The sequence below is a fragment of the Pseudopodoces humilis genome, chromosome 4 (assembly GCF_049639895.1).
Source record: "Pseudopodoces humilis isolate 2021_Gansu_Grassland_sample_001 chromosome 4, ASM4963989v1, whole genome shotgun sequence".
Classification (NCBI taxonomy): Eukaryota; Metazoa; Chordata; class Aves; order Passeriformes; family Paridae; genus Pseudopodoces; species Pseudopodoces humilis.
Window position 1 is genome coordinate 32,914,899 of NC_142203.1, and position 24,304 is coordinate 32,939,202.

General features: G+C 41.3%; 1 protein-coding gene across 7 annotated transcripts in view; it reads right to left on the bottom strand.

Annotated features, from left to right (window-relative positions):
• NRG1 (neuregulin 1) overlaps positions 1-24,304 on the bottom strand; it is a 287,293-nt gene that overhangs the window by 29,310 nt on the left and 233,679 nt on the right. For all 7 annotated transcript variants that reach the window (XM_014259645.2, XM_088054496.1, XM_088054494.1 and 4 more), the window contains one exon: positions 2,395-2,524. In XM_014259645.2, the coding sequence (XP_014115120.2) occupies positions 2,395-2,524 (130 nt within the window). The remainder of the gene's footprint in view (positions 1-2,394; positions 2,525-24,304) is intronic.

The following is a 24,304-nucleotide window of genomic DNA, read 5'->3' on the forward strand; positions in this document are numbered from 1 at the left end:
AAATATTCTTTTTTTAATATATAGTCAGATTTTAACTGAAGATAAATTTAGCTTTTTTTTTTTTTTAAATAGAGTAGGGGACTTACAAAACCAGAGATTACTTGGAAAATTCCATGGTTGTTTTGAATCTGAGTCATGTTTTTTTGGTTAGGGATAAAACCGATTTAGAATGATATGGCTCATGCTTTAGAAATTTTGTTTTTGCTCTCAACAGATGGACCATATGGAAAAATGTGAACTTGCTACTGAGGCAGAAATATGAAGAGCAAGTACCATATTTCAAGCATTCTGTTTCCACAAGCATGTTCTGGGAGTAGATTTGTTTTCTTAGAACAATGAAGACAATGTGTAGTGGTTAGATACCTACTTTAGGTAACTGGAATGTAGAATAAAAAGTGGGCATCTTTAAAGAAGTAAGAAGAGAACTGTGTTTTTTCCCTTCAGTTTCCCAGTACTTTAGTACCCACTTTCCAGTACTCGCTTTTATTTCTTATGTAGCTGTATTGCATTGTTTTACTACACAACATAAAATTTTTGTTCTGGCAAGTGTTAGAGGGCATAGCAAATGGCCCTGCAAAATAGTGGTGGCTCTGACTGTTCTCAGGGTAAGAATCCTTCTCTACTGCCATATTGTAAAGGAGATTCACCCAGTCTAAGTTTACAGCTCTGATGCTTTTTCCAAATAGGTCTTAGACCACCCAGGCAGAGGCACATCTGCCAAATCTGGGAATTGCCTTTTCCTTGAAATACAGCCCCAGAATTAAAGGTTTTTTCTTGTCTACAATAGGGGAAAACAGTCCCCACTTTATTCAAATGTCTCCAAGACATTTTATTAAAAAACTAGCCAGTCTATAACATCATTACAGAACATACACAGACATTTGAATTAAAATAAAGAAGTCCCCACACCAGTGAGGATGGGATACTTCTGAAACTACCCAGACAATATTAATGGTTAGCAAGTCTGCTCAATGCTCAGCTCTGCCATTCACTGCAGTTTTCTGAACATTGTTTGGATAGGAAGTTGAAACACACAGGCTTGTACGTGCTCTGGAGAGTCGTAGTAAACTGCTCATCTTGAATGCTGGCTTACAACAACCATGTAAATTTAACACAAATCTTTCTCTTTCTCAAAAAAGAATCCCACCACAGCACATATAACTTTTCCATATTTGCTTCAGCTAAAAATGATCCTAAAATTCAATGGAACATTCATTGCTTTCAGCAGCACAGCAATCCATGAAAATCCAAAGCAAAATAAAGCCCATGATGTGCAGGTAGCATCTTTTACAAGGAAAACTTACAGGTAAACCGGAACATTATGAGGTTTGGTGGGGATTTGATGGCTTTTGTTTGTCTGTTTTCCTTTAAAAAAACCCCAAAACCCAAAAACTCGAAAAAAAAAAACAACATAGACAAGCAGCCAATTTCTTCCTGGCCTGATGAAAGCATCACAGACCACCCAACTCACCTATCAAAGTTATCTTTACAATTAGTGTTGTCTAATTTTTAGTCCTAGGAGACTGAAAAATTACGCAGTTACAGCAGATGACAATCTTGACCAACCTCTTTGTCTGAAAAACAGTAATATCCTCACAAAAGGCCCTCTTAGGTACCAAGGATGTTTCCCAAGGTTTAAATGCTGAGTTTCCTCTCAAGCTAGTGTGAAGAAGTCCCTATGACTAGTTCACCTTCAGGGGTAAAAGCTATGTGACATGCTCCCAGACAGGAGGCAAATTCCAGTGCTGCAGCTCTTCATGGATGTTCCCCAATGCAAGGGACTATTGCAGCAGACCAATACAGCACAATCAGGACCTGAAAAAGGTGCACAAGCACCCCACTGAACTAAACTCATATGACTTCATGAATCACAATTGGCACACAAAATAGTAACCTCCACCATGACCATAACTTTCACTGTTTTTTATGCAATTAAACACAACAACAGTTGTGAATCTGGTATCACCAGAAACTGTTCAGTTACTACATCAGACAATTAAAATAACAGTTTCTTGTATAGAAAGTGTAATATTTGATACAGTTTTCCACACCCTTTTTTATTTGCTCTTCTAAATGTAGAATATTTAATTTACAATGTCTGTTTCATTATTTCTAATATAAGGCTCAAGTTGTGTTTCTTTGTGCCATATAAACAGCAACAGAAGATCCTGTGCCACTATCATGTAGAAGTATTTCCCATTTAGCCTCTGCTGTGTTTCATATGCCTCTGCAGAACACAGAGAGGTAATCATTAACATTCTTCCCACATCCACATAGTTAAAAAATGAAGAAATGTAAGTTCAGAAGAAGACATTTTTCAGGTGTTCCTTTAAAGAAAAAAACCATTTGTGAAACCTGATGGCTCCAACAAAAGAAGAAAATAGGATTTCTTACCTGCACAGGTATCTTGGGGGGTTTGGGAGGTCTTTAACCATGTAACACTCTCCCCCATTTACACAGAAGGCTTTCTGCTTTATGTCACATTTTGTGAGATGACTTGTCCCAGTTGTAGATGTGGAAGTGGCTGGAAAAGATAAGAATGAAAAAACAGATCAGAGGCTGTTTTTCTTTCTGACTGGTGAGTATACTTGTATGTGAGGGAAGAAGTAAGGCTAGGGAGGATCTGGCAAGTCCTTTGAGCTCTCTATCTGCTGCTACCACAAGCACAAGCTGCTACCACTAATCACTTGACCCTGTATTTTGTTGATTGCTAGAGTGAGTAGAGTTTAAATACATACCTCAGAGATACACGATCCCACACTCAGCCTGGAAGGAAGTGAGGGTTTTCCTAGCCCTGTCCATCAAGCGGCCTAAATTTTTTGCAACACTCATATGTGTTTCATTAAAAATGTGTAATTTATGTGCAGTAACTTTTATTGCATTATGTGCATCCAAGTAATTTTGGGGTGTGATAGTCACTACAGATTGCTGATATAGTGTCCTATAAAATAAGGTCCTGGATGATATTTTGCCCTGGTATTGCCTTGAAGCAGGTATTTTTCAGTGAAGCTTAACCTGAGGCCCTGTGCTTACTCAAGATCTCAGTCCAGTCACTTCATTCTCCCTGAGGAGAGAGTGAATGGCTGAATGCTGAGTGTCTTTTTCCTTGCTCATAAACAAGAACTGTGGCTACCCTGGTTTGACCCTGTAGGGGGAAGAGAATGGGGAGGTTGCAGGTTTTGTTCCTTCCTGTGTGTATACAATTGCTACTGGTGTCCACAGGAATATTTGATACAGAGGGCAGCCTAGCATCTCCTGTAGCTGGGCTCATCTGCGTGAGATGAGCAAGAGGTCTTGGGCCACTAATGCTGCTAAACACCATTAGGTGCTTAAATTGCTACTAAATGAAAGAATCATCCTGACCACAGTGTTTCATAGCTTACTCCCTGCTGCATTTAGGGAATACCTAGAGAAGGCAGGGACACTGTTTATTTAGCAACCTTTAGGGAGGCTGCCAGGGAAGGATAAGTAATCACAGCCTTAGGATTTACCAATGAAATTTCTGTCAACGATATGCTTTTCATGAGCTCACAGAAAGAAACTCAACTTATCCCCCGAAGGAGAGGGATAAGCCCCTTTGGTGATGACTGTCTGTCCACACTGTTTAAGCTTCACTGCAGGTGAAGCTTAAACTCTTGACAATATGCCCATACATTTTAAATGGCTAAAACCAGCGTAAGTGACTACCTGCAAACTGTGAAAAGTGGTGGAGATTCTTGCATGGTATTTGTTTATTTCCACAAGTTCGGAATTTTGTTATTCTGATTTAAAAAATCCCAGTATTTCTCTTTCTGACAGTTTGTATCCTGAGGTGAAACAATGCTATCACCTATTGACTGATTTCACTGGAGCTGACTAGAAAGCTGCAAACACCTACAGAAAAGTTGTCTGACATTTGAAGCCTTTTCTAAAATAAAGGCACCCAAGGGACATGCTTATAATAGTAATGTGTGACATTCTACCATTTCCTGCACACACTGAATCTGAAGAAAACATGGTTTTAGCAGATCAGCTATGAACAAATACCACTCGTGCATTTTGAACTATAGTATGATACAGTCCCTGGCACATTTCATTTTTATGCATTTCCCATTATCTTTCAGGTAGATGCATTTTTAGCATCACTAAGGGAGAGTGCACCACTTTGCCCTCCTTCTCTTTCTTCCACGCTGCCTTGCATGTATGGGGTGCTCTCCTCTAACAGGCCAGGAAAAACCCTCCTGTGACATCTTCCAAAACTGAAGCTCCCTCCAGCTTCTCACTTGCATCCACACATTGTGTCACATCTCCACAAATCCTGATCTTGACTGGGGCCTCTTTGTGTTAATGAAATGCAAACATGGAATACAGATTCCTCTTAATAACAGATTCCTTTTTCCTGGCCCCTCAAAGCATGATTTATATCCTCTCAGACCAGGATAAATTTATGTCTGGTCTAGGGGCAGGAAAAGGGGTCATGTTTTAAGAGTAGTCTGACACTCTTTCAGCTAGCACCAGTTCAAACAGGACTTTGCAACCAATGTTGACAAAAGGCTGGCCTACAGACTGCCATCCCCTCAGCAGTGAAGGGTCCTCTGTGTTTGATGTCAGAGGCTTGACCACCATCCTTGAGGATCTCCCCTCCCTTAGTATGGGGAGATTTGCCTTGTAGAACAGACTTTCCTTCTTTGCTTGTTTGAAAGTAGCCTGGATTATTATTGTAAAGGAGATGCCTGACACGACAGGCTGTGTCATACCGTCTCCTAGGACGTAACAATGTGGTGGGTGAACAAATTCCATCTGTACAGTTAAAGAATACTTTGAAGCCTTTGTGAGTCTCAACACACAAACAATATTAAGCTTATCACTGCTGATAACCTATCCACCCTTTAATAAAGGACACACTTCAAGCTGTGAGCCAAATGCTCTGAGGATGTTGCTGAGATCAGAAAGCTAGTGCATTAATTTGGAAGGGGAAAAGAACCAATATTGTCTGCAACATTTTTGAGAAATGAACAAACAAGAACAACCCATCATTTTGCTAACCTGCTGGCTAATGTAATGTTTTAAATTGAATAATGAAGGTAGATACTGTAACAAGTGGACTTGTAGCTGTCTGTAATTGTTTCCATAATATCACTTACTTGCTCTTTCTTTAAGTAGAAGCTCAATCGAAACCAGAGCACCGTAGAGTTTCAAAGTTAACAGTGATTTTCCAGCTGGTATAAGTGAGGTTTGGACAGCAGCAATTGCTCTGAACCGATTACTAGAGATGGGAATAATTTGCAGCTCTCACAGAAATCTCACAAAGCAAGGGCTTCACATGTATTTGTGAGGAGTATCTTTACCTATGTTTTGGGCATCACATATTCAAAACTGATGTATAAATCTAGCACAGGAATTTTCTCTGCATTACTGAGCTGCTGGCACCATAGTCCCTGTCTGCCCAAGCTTTGTAATGGGTTGAGGGGAGGAAAAAAGTCTACGGACAGTTAGTTCTGATATTAATTTTTCTTTGCAAAGTATGCATAGTTTTTATGGCATATGGCCAGTATTCAATGGATGCACTGTAAGCCTACTTTGCCAATTAAATTCAAGAAACACTAACTATGGGTTTGGGTTTCACTTAAAGCCACACAACGGAAGAAATGTGGTGTTTGGGAGCAGGTGTTCATCAGAGTCCATTTCATACAGTCCATAACTAGCCCAAAAATATGCCTTTCCATCCATCTCTAACAGACATGGTCCTGGAAGATGTTTAGTCAGAATGACCAGCAGTGATGAGGTAAAGCACACAGCTATAGAATATGTATCTACGCAGTTACTTCTCCACCTAGTCAAAATTCGTACCTATTTTCTTTTTTGTAATGTTTTCTTCAGCTATACAAGCACAAGAGAGAAAAGCTGTTTTGTTCTAGATCCCTGTACCAAATACTTAGCTTACTGCAAGGACTAAGTTACACACATTACAGGTAAATCACAGTTTGAAAATATCATTCATGAGAGAGTATCTGAAAACACTGCATAGTTTACTTTCCCTTATCCCTTCCCTGAAGACAGAAAAACCATATTTAAAAAAGCAACTGCAGGCAGTGTGATCAAGGTCACTACTCGTAAAGCCAATATTCATGTGGCACTGAAAAGCAACGAGATCGGCTCCCATCCATGGGAATTGCCTAAAGACATTAACAAGAAGAAAAATATAAGCTATTCCATTTTACAAAAGCAGTTCTCTAAAAGGTGAATTACTGTTGTAAAACTACCTTAGGTTCATTTCATGTCAAGCAAACAAAACTTAATGTAATTCTGTTCTTACCTGGGGAATCTCTGACCCTTTTTTTCTGGTCTGAAACAGAAAAATGCATTCTTTCTCTCTCTTGCTTTCCAAAAAACCCTCTGATGTTTAGTGGCTACAGCACCAAGAATCCCAGACCCTGCACAGATGAGACAGTCCACAGACAGGAGCCCTAAGGGATCTCTTACTCAATTCAGACTAAGAAGGAAGAGCTTTGCAACCTAAACAGAACAGTATCCATGCCTCTTTGAATTGAGTTTCTGCAAAGGTGATGTAAAATCAGAGGACACACTCAAAGTCGTGCAAGGTAGCTAGTGGGATGCTTATGACTCAGTGGAGGCAAAGTGGCATCTGCAGCACAAAGGAAAGTTTGCCATTCTCACTGGAAGGCCACTTACTGGAGGTAAATATGCCACCTAATTGGACTGCAGGTGGACACCCTTCCAGTCTCCTTTTGTGACCCTGTGGCTCATGGAAAGAAAGGGACCTGCATGGAATGAAGTAGGACCGCAGGAGAGAAGGAGGTAGGGAGAGAGTGCACACAAACAAGCTTTGGGGTGACAGAGGGTCTGCTCCCAGTTGAAAGCCGATTTTGCTAAGTCATATTCTTATACTTGAAGTTCATTCATTTCTTTGAAAGCACAGTCCAGCTCCCTCTTGACTTCCTGATGTGCAGTTTAGAGATGCATGTTCCTGATCTGTAGGGTATGTTGATTTCCTGTGTAACCTTGGCTGTAGCACTTAATTCCTCTGTATCTCCATGAAACCACCAACATTTTCTTCCTGCTGAGAACTGAGTCTCTTTAGCTCACTCTGACTTCTCTGATGAATCCAAATTGCAAGGTACTTACAGTACAGAAAACTTTGGCATTTCTGTACTGCACTGAAAGAGGAAAGCTGCTGGTTCCAGTGTAACTGGTGGCAACAGAAGCTATATGGGTACTTTCAAGGAGAAGAGAAACCAAACCCTGAGAGCAATCAAATATTAGCTCTTTTCTGAGAAGACAAGAGCCCCTTTCCATTTAACCAGGTGTGTAAAAAGATTTATTTCATACAGTCATTCATACTTAATTGTTCCAGAGCTGGAACAGCATTCATGTAGCTGTGGACATACCAAAGGTTTAAAAGAACTACCAATACCAACAGATAAACAGCAGAGGGAAAAAACCTCCAAAACAACCAAGTCTCTACATGAGGCATTTGCAGTCTATTCCATGGGGCTGCTCAGAATTTTTCACATTGTTTTTGTGATTTCTTACTCTAAACTGGCTGTTCAATCCAGTTAAAGATTTATTTCATCTTCTCTCTTAACAAATAACACACAGTGTAACAGATTCTTGGGACCTCCGCAGGAGTGGAGGATCTGCTCAGCCAGCAGCTGGAATTGAGTGCTTACTAGTCAGTGGAATTATTCTCTGGCCCTAAGACAGTACTTTCTGACTTTGGCACTATCTCTGTGAAGATCAGGGCCAGCAAGAAGGAAACAGGAAATAGCCGGGTCTGCAAGATAGAACCTTCAGGAAAGATTGAGAGCACATAAACTCTTGCTGAACCAAGGCGGCATGTCTCTCTTCCCCCTATGACACGGACTCAGTGGTGGTTTCCTTTCACAAATCCAGCCTTAGGAAAGCAAAGTAAAAAAAAAAAAAAATAAAAAAGAAGAAGAAAAACAAAGCACAGACGCTTCAGCTTGCTGCACCACCCGATCGCTTCCTCCCTGATAGGCCAACAGACTGACCCAGTTGGCAGGCGTGCGACTGCGAGACCTGCACAGCATCTGGCTCACCACAGAGGGTCAAGAGGTGACACATGCTAAACACTGCTGATCAAGAGCAATTTTTGTTTGCTTCATTTAACTTTGAGGTGGTAGGAAGCATGGGCACAGACACACGAAGTTCACAAGTTGTTCGTGAGGAAATGCAATTACTGCTTGCAAAATAAAGTTTTCAGAGGAAGGGTGGAAAACAGGCTGTGGAAGAATACTAGTGAATGGAAAGACCTGGTTGAAACTGAGATTTGAGACAAGGCATACTTTTTCACTGCCATGAAAGATGTCAGCTTTCACTTGAGGGTGGTGTGATAAGCAAAAGGTCTGTAAGAGCCTTTAGAAAACATCCCCCACCTGGTGAAGGGAGACATAAATGGCAAAACACAAGGCGGTGACAGACCAGATCATCCCAAGAGGAAAAATGTGTGTGTGGTAGGAAGGGACAGAAGAAAAAGAAAAGAAAGGAGATGCAGAGGAAATATGCATAGATTGGACCAGTGCAGGAAAAACAGGTCTAAACTCAGGAATGCTAAACTGACAGCCAGACAAGGAAGTGCTTTTACTACTGAGAGACAACCTTGCAAATGCCAGGAATGGGTGGGAGGGTCTGAAAATGTAAAGACCGTAGATTAAAGCAGACAGCAGACAAGGAGCCGAAATCAATTGTCATGATACAATGAATGTTATCCAGTGTGGAGTCCTTTGCTGTACTGGAGAACATCCCATCCTGCAGAAAAACTTGAGTGGCCAAATAAACTGTAGGAAAGGATTCCTGGCTCACCTTGCTTTGGAGGCCATAAGGCCATTTTTCCTGCTTGCTGTGCAGCAAGATAAGGTACATAACTCATTGGGCTTGAAATAATGGGCTGAGCTCATGCTAAACAACCACTAATACATTTGTTAGGAGGTGCTTTATCATGTGTGTCTTACTCCTGTGTAACTCTTCCACAGAGCTATGAAAGGTCTCCTCAGGCTGCTGACCATTGGGGCAGAAGCACAGGAGAGTGTCAAAACTGAAAAGGAGGCTCAGAGTGGAGGTGGAGCTTCTCAAAGCAGGAGCTGCCTTGGTAGTCCAGTTCCTCCTCTGTTAGTCCTGCTCCCAAGGGAGCCATTGCACTCAGAAGAGAAAACAGCTGTTAGACAGGCAAGAAGCCATCTTCTGCTGCAGGCCAAGGCATAGATACCAACCTCAGGAGAACGGACTGCACCAAATCTCTGGGCAGATCACGTTCTCCTGTTATTATCATGACCCTGTCTAATCCATAGGAAAGGTGCTATTGCAACCATCTGCAGCTGCATTGCAGTCTAGAGAGGTGACTGATTTGATCTATATGGAAATTAAGCTGCTGGCCAGTGTTGGGGGCACCCTAATCCAGACAGCATCATTTCTATACAGAGCAAACCACCATGCCTGAAGGTTCTAACTGAAGAAGACTTCCACTTAAAAAGCAGGGAAAAAGAACCTGAACTGATGGAACTGAAAGGACAAACACACAAAGACTATGAAGATTATGAAGATAGATTGCTGTACTTCAAGAAAATGTCCAGAGGGAATCTGAATGTTGTCTTAAGGCCCTGCCAGCTACCCAAATCCAACTGCAGATTTGGCATGGCAGCAAGCTTCCTGAGAAATGAGACAGCAAGTACAACTGTAATAACACTGCTTTCCCTGCCTCAGGATGCAAACTCTGGATGGTTTTTTCTCTACTCCAGTCCAAATATGATGCTTTCTATGAGAGTTGATAATTTAGCTTACTTGTGCTGGAACCAACATTCAATTACTAAAATAAATAATGGTATAAAATCTAGGTCTGATTAGCTGCTGTTAGTTTAGCTCAGGTAGCAGCGCTGTCTTTCTACTCCTGAAAGTTACTGTGGCAGAGGATCATATTAGAGATTCCATCTGGTACCATCAAGCTTGCCCTAATGGGTATGTAGTGATACTGACATAACAATTTCCTTATCACATTGAGTACTGAAATAATTCCATTCCATTATAACATAGTCAGTCAAAATCTATTCTTGTTCCTCTTTCCTCTGAAGGATTTTTCTTATTAATTCCAAGTAACCAATTATACTTCTGCAGATCAGTGCAAAATGTCTTTACCTCTTTAGTTCTAGCTACTACAGAAAAGCAGGGATAATAAAGACTATTTAGCAGCTTATGAAAGAAAGCTTTTTATTACAAATTATGTTTCATATAAATTCAACATGATAAGCCTTGTCATGAATCCATTTCTCCTCTTTCTGCAGAAAGAATATACCTAGGAGTGAGCCTGTAAGCCCACCCAAATCTGAGACTGCACTCAAGCACCAGCTTAATTTATTGTCACATTCACTTCCATGTTTTTTCCTGTGTCTTTATAAAGTTTTTCTGAAGGAGAATGGCACAGTGCCTTACGTGTTTAGTCTTGCTGAAAGCAAGACTTTCCCACTGAAATACCTCATGTTAAATAATATTGCAAGAGGAGTCTGTGTCTGCAACCTTTCCTTGAGTAATTGTAATTGTCCAGTCCAGGATTCTTAGGCACCCATTAATCTGTCTCCTACTGCGTACTCTGCAGTGAAAAACATATAGGTTACTAACTCCACAATGAGGCAATGAAATGTGCTTCACTGACTTCGAAGCACATCTTCAAAGTCACTGAGGACCTGTTCTCCCCTCCATGCCAAAGCATGGAAGATCTGTTGCTTTCGTTGTGGCCTTCTGCTTCATGGAGGTGGCCATGAGAGGAAGCTGCTGGGAATGTGAGGCATGAAAAGGACATGCTAAACCTGAGGCAACTGAAGCTCAATCTCTTTAAACCCGTGTGAGATCCCTGGGTGGTGGGGAAGAGTAGCAGAGATTAGCTTTTAAGATATAATAGTACCCCTTGTGACAAGCTCTGACACAGACTAATGCTGAAATATGCCTTCAGCTCTGAGTTAAAGATACAGCAAAGGCAACTCCTCTGAGAAACAAAAAAAGGGCTGCTCACAGGTTGCCAAATATCTCCTTGATATCTTTGATAAGAAACCATTAAAAGAAAGGATTCCAAATAGACAGGCAGGTGTGAAGATAAGCAAAGAACAAGAATGCTTGTCAAAGACAGCTTCCTTTCTAATGTGCTGAATTTATCTGTCATTTTATTTGGATATTTGTATTCCACCAGAGATTTCCAAGGCCTTCAAATTTTACTTTTTTTTTTTTTTTAATTTTAGATTTCCTGTACAATTCAAAACAAAGTTTTGAAATATAGCCTGTAGACAAGAAGACAGACTTTATTTTCTTGCTGTTAAAAATTATTCCTTAGCTTGAATGGTGTCAATCCCCTTGGAAGAAGGTATGATAAAATCCCAGACAGAGCTCTTTGATCTCTTATGCAGGTTCTGCTAGAGGATCCAGTCTCCTGTCCTCTTTGGGAGTTGCTCATTGAAAAAAGAAAAATCTTCTCTGGGTGGGTGCAGAGGGAAATTTTGACTGTGCTATCCACCAGCATAGCCATGGGAACCATTGTTCCTGAAAGATACAGTTACCACTTCCCTGTTCGGAATTTCTGTCTCCAGAGAAGAGTGGTGGAGAGAGACATTATTAGGTTATGCCTTGCTTATAACAAGATCCTTTGGACTCTGTAAGCAAGGTCTTTGCATTGCAAACTGTCAAAGCACTTAGAATTCCTATCAAAGAAAGAGCTTTCTGTTGCAAGGGAGCCCTTTCTCATTTCCCTCCCTAATTTCCTGCCTGGGGGTATGAAATTGTCACTGTTTATAGTGCTGCTTGAGAAGGAGTGTGCATGAGGTGGCACTCAGGGAAATCATACTGGCGACAGTAAAAAGACAAACAAGAATGGCCTAGAAAACGTGACTAGTTGGGCAAAGCAGAAAGATTTCAGGTTGCCTAGCCTGGAAGAATTTTTTTCATAACTGTGTAGTATAATCCTGGTGGGACTGACGCCGACAGGCTTCAAAGGATTGCGTGATGTGTCAGGAGCAGTCACATGAGCAGGCACCGGCTCGTTGTCCTCAGTGAACCCTGCCCAGGACCTCTGTGAGCTGCTGCAGATGGCAGCTGTGAGTGCTGTGGAGCAAGTTCTTACACCCAGACCAGTCCAGAGAGACTGCTCTCTTTCCCCTGCCCTCACTCCTGCAACCTCTTCCACTGCCTGCATTAAAGGTGTGCAGTAGTTCACCTTGGGCTCACCGACAAAGCTTTGCAGCAAAGCTTCAGAAGTTACTGCAAGGGCAATGTAATGCTGTCTCTTATATCTGCTATCAATTTAGGCTTTTAAAAAAAGGAATTTCTTGCAATGGAAAGGACTACCTTCTTTCTATCAATGACATGGTGTTTCTTCAGTTAAGCTGTATTTTAATGTGCTGATACAGTAATGCTATTTAATCAATTCCTGTTCTCAAGAAACATCAGAGAGGACTGTGCAATAAACATGTTACTGTACCAGACAGTTTTTAAATGTTTATGAAAAGGTTGAAGTTTTTTTTCACTTAAAAAGAAATACATGAAAACAAGCATAACATTATTTTTCTAGCCTCTAAAAAACAGTCTAGTAACAACCATGCAGAAAAATAAAATGTGTTTTTGTTGAGAATAAATGGCACATTTCCTCCAGCAGTTAATTTCTACAATCTGGTTATAAATCTGTCAAAAATCAGATTTATAATGAAATGCTAACAGATTCCAGGCAATTGCAGTGATAATAGAGCACTTTCACTCCTGTATTCATGCAGATACAGACCTGCAGAAAAGATGGGAAATGGGAATGGGAATGGGAAAATCGTTCAATAGCCTGATCAGTACAAGTCAGGCTCCAAGTGAAGGAGAACATGCAGTCCAGATGAACATCACACTTTCTACAGAAAGGAAAGACTTTTGTCCAGCTAAGGGAGGAGGTGTGGCAACAATACATGCAGCCACACAGCCAAAAGACTATTTACAGGCCAAACTGCCATGTTTGCATGTGGCAGTTGCCTTTCCAGCATAAAACAATTTGCTAAGGCAGACCTATCGTTGGTCCTTGCTCTTCAGCTTTGAAAGGGATTCTTTGCTGGTATGGAGCCTCTCATGTACAAGGAAAGGCTGAAAAAACTGGATTTGCTCAACCTGAAGAAAAGAAGGTTTCAGGGTGACCTAACTATGGCCTTCCAGTATCTGAAGGGAACTTAGAAGAAAGATAGAGGCTCACCTTCCTCCTGCAGGCTGGGCTTAATCTTTCAGGTGCCTTGCAGAAAACTGTTAGTGCGTGTGGTACCCTACCAAAGACCTTCCAAGCACTCCATTTGCTCACAATTTTTTGAGTAATTTTGTACCAAAATGAAAGTATATTTTCATTAGTTAATGTTTAGGTGGGTTTGGCTTTAAATCTTCTTTCAGTCTACAGCTGAACTGTAATGATTTCTCAACTGCTACATCTGTTTTGTAGTGCCGTGAGGTGTACATTTAAGAAAGAAATCCGTGCTAATGGGAAGCCTGAGTATCAAATGTGCCACTGCCTCTTGCAGGTGACTCAGGAAACTGCCACCCTGCACAAGACACCCTGGGGATTTCTCTCATCATGTTGCTTGTCAGATAGCATTATTCCATGGGTTTCAGCCAGCAATTAAAAAATTCTCAAAAGATAACCCAAAGAAGAGAATAGAACACCTGAGCCCATCAAAACTAGGTGCTCTTTACACCAAAAAGCAGAATGTGTGTCATATATTAAAGTTATTGGGCAGATGTACCAATCTAAGGGTAGAAAGAGAGAGAGAAGCTCAAGCACAGGACAGAAATTTTGCACAAATCAGAGAAAAGGGAAGCTAACAAGTGTTCAGGGCCAACATCATTGGCAAATACCTGACAGAGACAGCAGTGGAGCTCTCCTGAGGATACAGAGGATGTAGGCTTTTTTTTTTTTTTTAAATATTGTCTTCTAATATGAGCTAAAACAAGAAGATCAATAGTCTGAGCTGTTTAAAAACCCTGAGCCAATCGTAAAAAACCCTGAGTTTAGTTTAGAACAGCAGGATATATATACAAATAATTCATTAGGTATTTTTTATTATTTTGTTGATAAGACTTTGAGCTTATCTTTTACTGCAATCCAAACAGTTAGACTTTCTCTTTTTCCTTTTGAGTGAAAGCTAAAATGTAGCTTGAAGAAGGAAACCAGATGTTGAAGGGATTCTGTCTATGTTGTGTGCCGGTTGCACAAATTCAGCATTTTACCATAGCCAGAAAAACAATGCAATCCATTGCAAACCGCCTGTAAATATTGCTTTCAAAGGTTCCTTGGCTGCTGTACCCAATAATGTTGCAGACTGAGTTGCAAGCAGCACACTACCAGCCTGTGAAAGGATAAAGGATTTAGTAATGGCAATTTTTTTTTTACTCTTGTGAATGTTGAGAGAAGGTTGAGCCTTTTAAAATGGCAAAAGTAGTAACTGGTTGATTTTCTCAGGGTTGAAGAGAGTGTGGGAGAAAGGCCTAGGATGCTAGCTTGGCATGTGTGGCAGCCTTGTGGCTGTGCCTAGACATCACACCTCTGTGCTGCCAGAGCTGCTGCTGTTCGCACAAGGCTGAACCTATGACCTGTGGGAGCTGCTTTTGGGCCTTCTTCCCTTTCTACTGTCAGCCCTCTCCTGCAGTCTTCCTTACCAATCTGCAACCTGCAGAAACTCAGCAAGCTTCCTGGCACAAAGATTTCAGTAAACATAAATTAAGAACATCACTTCTAGCCTAAACCTGTATTTTACAGGATTCATTTCCTTACTCGAAAATACTTCAAGGTCAGTGAAGACAAGTCAAAATTTGAGTATATCAGGGCAAAACAGAATGATTTTTCTTTCTTCAGGGTGATTCTCTTACAGCCAGGCAAAGCTGACTTCATGTCTTTTTCAACTCTCCTGTTGTATCAGTGGCCTATGTCAGCTGTCTGTCTTATTTAACCTTGGCCAGCAGGACACAGATAGTGCTGTGGAAGACCTTGTTGTCCACCTCCACTTACCCAACATTGCTTTGTTTCACCCAAGCCATGCATTTAGTCACTGGCAGCAGCCATATCATGGAGGTAATGAAAGCCCTGTGTTGGTAATATGCCTGTGGTGAGCTACGTTACATGGCTTGTGCAATCTCTTACTCGCACTGCTGTAGATGTGACCCCTGGATTCCATTAATTTCCATGGCCTTTATGAAACTCACTGAATGGGATGAAATTGCATTTTGCTGTGCAAGGAATCTGCTTTGAGACAAAAGGGCAAACAGTCCAGGAGAATTTATCTGCCAAAGTCACTTCGACTTGAATGAAATAAGAAACTGATGCCACTGAGGGAGGGGGAAGGGAGACAGAGAGATCTTCTCTCTGATGTTTTTGCATGATTCCTCTGCCTTTATTTACATGCACCAATGAAGAGTGGTCCTTGGTGAAGTTTTCTTTAATGCTTTAATGCCAGAAGCAGCTCTTCGAAATAAATAGCTTGAGACAGTGCTGGCATGAAAATGGGTGAATTTGAGCATCTAGCTGAAAATTCTCCTTTTTAGCTAGGGATGAAAACAAAGACTAGATTAAAACACTCGCATGTGGGAAAGGTAAGTCTAAATCAGTGGATGATACTTCTGATTAAAGAGTTGACTAATGGAAAAATTAATTTACAGATAATAAACTAAGAATAATAAGGAATACATTTGCTCAACTTCTTTTTTTTCTCCTTGCTTTGGTCTGTTAGTTTTGTGTGGTCTTGCAGAAATTTACTGTAGCATAGGATCTTCCCTGCATTACTCATGCTGTTCAGAAGAAATGTGGATATCAAAGAGATATCCATTAAGAGATGACATTAGAAAAAATTAAGTGAAAAAAACCCTTTAGTATATTTTGCCAAACTAGAACCAAGCTCAAGGAGCCTGATGAACATATTAAAAAATTTTGTGCTTCCAAAAGCACGACGAACAATTTTTTGGTTTCTAAGTTTTATTTCCTAACTAGTAATCAAAGCAAATGAAAAGCTTCAAGAAATCAACAGACAGCAGTTATGAAGAAGGAGATAGTGAAGAGAATGTTTAATATTTTAGAAGGGATTTGAAATTTGGAAACAGAGTTGGATCAATATTTATTTCTCTACTTTCTTGAAAAAGAACGGGTAGACTGACAATCATATTTTTTTGCTGCAGGGAAACAATTTTGTTTATGAATTTGCTCTAAATTATGATGTAATACAGTACATGAAAATTGGCAAAAACGGAAGAGATAAAGCTTTGAACTGATTAATTATAAAAATCTTTTAGGTATATTGTCAACACATGCAGATTTTGTCTGGTGCATGACTTGTGCACATCTGTCAGAGAGGTGCAGTATGTGCTGTTTATGTCCTGGACATCATTACCTCTGTCTGAAAAGCAATAACAATTTTTCAAGAAATGATATAAAAAATGCTTCCCCTCCTCCCTCCCCCTCCCCACCCTGCCTTGGTTTTAGTGTTCAGTAGTTGAGATAGTCAGAAAGTAGTTCTCCTAAAATAAAAGATAGAAGCATTTTGCTATGGCATACTGCTGGCTTTGGTTAGACCAACATGAGAAACTGAGCTTATCCTACCTTGAAGCTGCCTTGAATTAGGGAGTTGAAAACTGGAGGTACCTAAAAATCAGCAGCCTCTTCCTAAATTCTGAGTTTAAATGGCAACCGTATGAACTCCTAGTAGAATTAGGAGTCTGTTGTCTTATAATTGAGATCAGTGTTTGGCCCAAAGTCAATAGCAGACACATTTTACTAATGAGGGAGAACAGGATGCCATTCATTAATTCCCATCTTTCACACATATTCAGTGTGATCTGGTGGAGTGTGTCCCATTGAAAAAGAAATGGAAGAAGTTATCACTTTGAAATAAAATAGGAAAAAGCAAATTTCAGGGTTTTGTCTTTGCTTTACTCTCTGAAATTTGCTAACTAGACTGTTTCCAGTCTGAAAAAGAATTATGGCTGCCTAAAATTACACTACTGACTCCACACCGAGCTGGTGTCCAAGTCTGGCTCACTGTTGCAACAGTGGACCTATAGAGCACAGCATTTACCCTTTCTATTTTCAGATCCTTATACACTCTACCCAATAGTTTATTTTAGGCTGTGTCAGACCAGCAGTCCATTCTGTCTGTGTTTTTGTTTCTTGTCACAATTTTCCCTCTAGTCATCCCTGCAGCCCTTCCCATCACCGGTTGAAGCCAGCTCCCTTTCTTCTCCCTACCCCACTGCATGCCCTCACAGCACTGGCCCTACAGGAGGCAAGGACAGGAGGGGTGTCTGTGGGCTCCAGCAGCACCACACCTTGGCAAATGCTGGCCTGCTCTCACCCATGCCAGCCAGGTGTGCAGCAGCCAGAGATGTGCTGGGATGGGAGATGGACAATTTCTCTGCAAACAACATGAACAGGGCTGTTCTCTTTCCCTACTGCAGGTATGTGTCTACCTGGAAGGAAGCAGAAGTGAGTAATCAGGTCTAGGAAGAGAGGCTGGGAGATGGTTCATGTGTGGGAGCGGGCTCAACACAGTAACCAGACCCATCAGTAATTGCATCCTCTGCATGTTCTGGTGTGCCTGGCTTGTCTCCTAGACTGACTGCTCTCTTGAGACAGGTCTGGTTATATCTTGATACAGAACATGCCCTTGGTATTAAATAAAGGGTCACAAAGAAAAGCCTCAGCTCAGCTACTTAGTCTGAAAAAAAAGGCATTTTAGAGCTTGTTGCTTTGGATTCAAATTTGGCGATTCAACTTTTCTGTGTATTTTTTTCCCCCAGCACTTACCTAGGCCTTTCTGGATTTTCAGTAGAGAGTAGCGAGTAACAGACACATTATGAGAGGAAATTACCAAGCAATAGAGCTCAAAAGAAGTGAGGCAATTATCTGAGCTAATTCCAGCAATGAGGTAAGGAAGCTGAAGAAAAAGCACCCCTTTCTTAGTCTCTTAAATAATAAACTTAATTAAACTTTGGGTTTCAACTCTATGCAAAACCTGGCACAGCCAGCCTGCTTAAAGCACCATGATGATGCAACACGCACACAATACCTTCCCAAAAGTGTGCAAGGAACACCCACTGGTAGGCAATGGGACTGAGTCTCAGTCTCACAGGCTTTCAAATGCCTTGAAAAGCCCTGTCCAGAGCCACCCTTTGGTGAACAGATCTGGAGAAGCTCAGGTCACCTGGTCCTGCCATGTAGTACCAAGTTACAGTCAGCAGAGCTGTGCGAGCATCCTCTGACTGTGCGGTAATGCCAGCCCTGCGCATCAAGGACAGAAATTTCCCAGACATGCCAATCCTTCCTGCCCCTCCTGCTAAAACACATCCAGCTCAATGCCAGGTTTTGTGCTCTGCTCCAGCTCTGCACCAGCTATCCGTGGAGCTGACTTTACTGTCTGATGAAATCATGTGCTGGTTCAGCCTGTGCTTTCACACATTGCAGCCTACACACTGCAGCCTAGTAATGCTCCTTCAGTCCCTCCCCAGTTATGGGGATACAATACCATTTTGTGAGATCATCTTCTCCAGAATTCTGTTAAACTTACAATAAAAGTAACATTTAGAGCAAACAAGCATGAATGAAGATCATATTTGTCACCCACGATCATTTTACAGTGACCTCACAAAAAAGTGGGATTTCAATGATTCAGATCAAGCAAATCAAGTGAAATTTTGCAGTTGGTGGCAAGCATTCTGGCAATGGTCTGTTGAGTGAGAGAGTCCAAGGTAAATTAAATATTTCAAGAGATTATCAGCTCATAGAGCTATAGGAAAGATGTAAAACATGTAAACTCATGTAAAAACATGAGGAAAAAAGTAGAAAATGTATCTCTGACCATTACAGTATGTCCATAATTATGTTTTTTTGCTTTCTAAAGAGCATGTTCAGTCACTAAGCTTACAGAAAATTTGTAGAACAGACTTCAGTGTTCTAAATAATTATGTTTTGAAGGGTCAGCAAACCCTGAAAAGGAAAAGACATATATGGGAAAAAGAGTGCTTATGGATCCCAAGACTTACAGATCTTCAGATCCTTTATGTATGACTGCTATTTTTGTCCCTTGGAGTGCTTAAACTCAAATGTTTGGTTTCCTGCCTACTAAATATAATGTCTGCAAAACTTTTCATAAATTAAAGATCGCACTTCCAGGTGGACATTTAAGCATGTGGAGTCACATATCACATGCAATTCCCAATTCCCTGCTCATGAGTCTGGATCAATTCCCTCATTCCTTAGAATCAGCACATTACCACAAAAAAAAAAAAAAAAAAAAAAAATTGCCTAGATTTCATTGAGCATATTCCAGAATTCAGCTTTGCCCTTGACTATGTCTCTATTTAAGTATTTCTTCAATTAAATAATGATCTCATACAGTGTATTTTTTTATAGGTGTTGAGATTGAACAGCTTTCACTGAAATAAAAGGCACTGGCAAGTATTTATTACTTCTGTTTAATTAATCTTCTAAGTTTTTTTCAGGCATTCATGCACAGCAGAAATCTCTCATGGCAGTAGCAGTTGGCAGCTTGCAGTGAAAGAACAATGATTTATGAGATGGATGGCATATTGCCAAGGCTTGCTTGACATCAAGCTCTGCTTTTGGATATCTGAGCTGATCAATGAATTTGGGCACCTGAGCACGTGAATACCCAGCTGGACTGAGACTGCCCTCATCAGCCCTTTCTGAAAATGAGGCTGCACTAAAAATTGCAGTGAGAAGCATCTTAACAGTTCTTCTGTTTTCTTTCTCTTTCTTCTGATTTCCATGCAGTTTCAAGCTCACTGTGGTGACACTAAAAATGCATGGAGGGAAAGGATCTAGGAACATTTTATAGCTACAGTACATCCAGACTCTCTAGCCTTTTCTAAGGTTCCTGTGAGGATATAAAGGCTTATGCTGGGACTGCTATCAGAATGTCTTCTTCCAGCATATTAACAAGACCACAAAAAGCCCTCCTTGTAACTGCATGCATCTATTTCAGATTAGATGAAATCTGGGCTTGATCTCCTCTATTGCACAAAACTCTAGGTTGTGTGCTCTCTTTGAAACTACTGGAGTCTTAAGGGAAGGAGGAAATTCTTCTGCCATACACGACAGATGAGGTACTGCTAAAAGCAGATGAAAAAGTGGCTAGGAAGATACGCTCATTTCTCTTGGGAAGCAGCAGAAGCAGATGAAACTGTATCTTTCTTCCACCTGCCTTCTTATTTTCATAAGTGTCTGTGGAGGAACCCTCAAAGTGCTGAACAAAAGTGGACAAGGATGTGGTGGAAGGGAAATCCAAATAGACAAAAATTCTATTCCATCCATCAATGGTCTGAGGTCCTTTTGGGAGGGCACTGGACTTAAAAAATAGGTCTGGAGCCTTCCTCCTCCTCCTCCTCTTCCTTTTGCTGACCTACTCTTCCAGCCTTGCTCAATCATTGAATCTGACTAAGACCTCAGAAGCAGACACATGTGACAGGTACCCTTTCTGACCATGGGCCTTCTTGAATGATTTGCTAAGGCTCTGAATCAGGAGAAAGAGGAAAAGGACAGAAAGTTTCTTTATGGACCATGGTAGATCTTTGTGCAAGGGTGCTGCCACCAAAACACCTCTGTGTCTGCACCTGATACTTGCTCCTTGGAGGATGGGTGAACAGGCAGAGCAGCAACAGATGGCTCAGGCAGACAGGCCCATACGCCAGGAAGGACTAGCGACACTCCAGTGTGCTCCCCCTAAATCACACTCTGGGAATGTCTCCACCAGCTACAAGGACTACTGAAACCAACTGGCTTCTTCATTAGCATTCCAGGAGTTAAGGTTGAATAAACACATGCTTTTCTGCCCTTTCACCTCTAAGCCAGGATAGTAACTTTTCAGGCTGCTTATGAAGGGCTATTAAGGGAATAAATCATCTTATTTCAGGGGCTTCACTCTGCCCCAAAGGGGATGTGCAAAACATCTGAAAGAGAGCAAACTGGTTAATACCAGGTGGGAAAGAGCCCAGTGCCCAGTGATTCAGGCTTCTGTATGCACCACAAGCCTACCACACTGAAATACAGGCAAAAACTGTCACATTCCAAAACCACATAGGTTCAAAGATCCTTTGTTCCTGGAATCACAACAAACACAGCTGCAGGTAAACATCAGCTCGTGGACAGCTGGACATCACTCTCACGTTGCCAAGCTAGAGGAAGACCCCAGTGGGCAACACCACATCAACCAATAGGGAACCCAATCACTGCCAGAACATACATGGGGCAAACAGCTGGTCTCTGGTATCAATCCCAAAACACTGAAGCAAAATAGCCTGTGCAGAGTCTTATTTCCTGATTGTTTTGTTTCTTCAAGCCTTCAAACAGCAAAAATACAGGAAAATTAAAAACCTGGGGTGAAGGTCCAGGTAGATGAAGAAAGAAAAGGCTTTGCTTGCCTTTGCCTGTGAACTCTACTGCTGACACAGTCTGCTGATACAGTCATGCACTGGTTCTAGGGTGGTTTGAGTGTCCTAGTTCCCCTGGCTGTTGGAGACAGAAAGTATCTCCTTCAGCATATGTAAGTGTCTGTGCAATCAACTCTGTTTTGTTCTGTTTTGTGCCCCTCCCAAGAGTACACATGTATTATTAAAGGAAAAAAAAAATCCTGGAAAGAGCCAATGAATTTCAAGGCCATAGAGAAGACAGACCGAAAATTACAAATGTAAATTTGGATTGCTCTTGGGGGGGTTTGTTTTATCCCAACCAGAACTAAAATGTTACTGATTTCTTGTGATATTTACTCTACTAGTATTGAGAAAAGTAAAAACAAGTAATTGATTTTGCTTTGCAGCTACGGTTTGTAAGTGAAAACATGTGTTAGCTCCTGTATCACGCATTGGATGTGTTTCTGTCTTACTGTTTTTCAGTATCCTTAGCCTGCTTACTTCAGAAAAATTGATCTGATTAGTTATAAGACTTTCTTTCTCATGTTTAATTTGTTCTGTGTAGTCTCTCTGCTTTACTTTTTGGGATCATATATTCTCTGAGTTAACAAAGCATACAGGAAGTTTTCTCTGCTCATCTGAAAAATTATTTAAAAAACACAAGCATGATACTGAAAGAAAACTAATCTTTTGTTACAACATCCAAATTAGACTGTTTGATATGGGCTACAGATGGTATTGGTCTGGTGGTGCAGAGGAACAGTGGACTTTTTAATCCAAATCCACCTGTAAGGAATCAAATTTCAAGTTTTAACATGCTGTGCTTCTCTTTTTCCCCCTCTTTCTGGAGAGCAAAAGTCTAGCTACATCCATTCCTAGCCTGGATCCACACAGAACCTGTTGATGTGATCAAATCCATTCATTTTTTATCAGCCTGGGGCCAGGATATAATCTTCTAAAGAGAATTGTGTTTCCTGCAAAGATCTACAAGAGGAGAGTGGAGTAACTGAAAGCAAACTCTGGGGCTGCTCTCTGGAAGTCATGGGATTTTGATCAGCCGTGACCCAGGTCCCACAGCCTGCAGTGGGGTACCAGCTCAGACTGCATGAGCCACAGTCCTACTGCTCACCCCTAGCTGTGCTCTCCCTGCCCCTTCACTTTGGTTATGCAGTTGGAAGGTGGTTGAAAATGGAGGTAGACGAGTCTGTAAGGCTCGACCATTACTTGGCAGCAAAAGATGGACTCAGGAGAAAGGCTTGTAGGGAGGACTGATGCTACAGCTGCTGTTGTTACTCACCCGTGCACCATTCCTCTCTTGTTCAGTGTGCTGTTTTACAAGTTTCAGAAGACCTTCTTCTCTGTGGGGATATGACAAACGTGCCAACTTGAGGTAGAAGGTCCTTCTGACTGTGTGCTTTGGGACTGAAGGTGAAAGAGCTCTGCAGTACTGTGGTGCATTCCTGTCTGCCTAGAAGCAGCTGGCTGGCTGCCATTGGAAATCTGCCATTTTTGTCTCATGATGCTGTTGGCTGGCCTGAAGGACCCCAGCAAGCTTCGTTTCAGATAACCAGATAGATTAGCCAATGGCACCATCCATTCCTTTGCTAAAGCATTTCCCTCTGCTGACCAATCTCAGCTGCATTGTTTCCTGGACTGAGCCAGTGCAGTCTTCCTCTTCACCTGCACGTCACCTTGTCCTGCATTCCTGTTTTACTTCAGGATCTGAAATTGGCCAGATCTTGCTACTTGTGCCTTTACCACACAAATGTTTCCAAGAAGAAAATGACGGTTTCCACCAAGCACTTCCAGTGCTTTTCTGACAATTCCATGCTCAGAAATTTAATCCAACAAGTCATTGTTCTGGTTCCAGACTATGATTTTCTGTGGCAACAAGCTTCACATTTTAACTACAAGCAATATAAGATTGACTTTGATCAGCTTTTTACTCCAGCAAGCAATGTGACTGAGAACATCCTTGCTTTTGTATGAATGGACAAAGAGAACAGAACCTCCTGTCAATCCTCTCAAGGCCAGTTTTAAAATCACCAGTCTCCCCATGTTGTCCCTCAAGTACTTCAGCACCAGCCTCCTCACACAGGAAAACCCCTGAGAGTTATTCCAAGCCTGCTGCTAATCTTCTAACTTCTTTCTGATTCCCTTTCTACTCTGCTGTTTTAAAGACGAAATGAAGCAGAAGGCAGCACTCCAAAGTACTGGAGTGCATCACCGTTTTGTATTAAGACATTACAACATTTTCCCTATAGCTTTCCTATTCTAATTTGTGTTTCCTAACAACTTCTTGGGTCTTTGACCACAGTGATATGTGCAGAAGAGCTATTTTTATGGCTTTAAAGACAACAACAACAAATTACTGAACTACTGCAGTACTAAAATAGTTGAGTAAACTTTGCATTTCAGAAACATTTGTAACACAAATGAAGACTCATCCCTAACATCCTTCCGACACAAAGTCAGCAGAGACACAGAAGATAAGAGGTGATATGATAGACAGAGGGTCAGTAGCAAAGACAGAGAAAACACTTGGTTATCTTGAGCAAAGACTAAGAGTGTGGCTGAGTGCCTTGGTTCTGGCTTTCCCTTTGGGAAATGGATAATTGAGCTAATTACACCAATGTCCTTTATCACTTTAAGCAACCTAACAAAGTGGGGAAGGAACCATCACAAAGGGCTGTTAGGAATACACCTGCTTCCCCAAGTTTGTTTTCTTGCATCCAGAGGCCTACCTCTCTCACTGTCCCCTCAGAGGCTCTCTTCTTCCTCTTTTCTCCCTGTATCATGTATTATTTGCCAGATCTGTTTAATATGAATCAGGAGAAATAACTGTTTCACGAGCTCTGCTCTAACAGATCTGCACAGATAA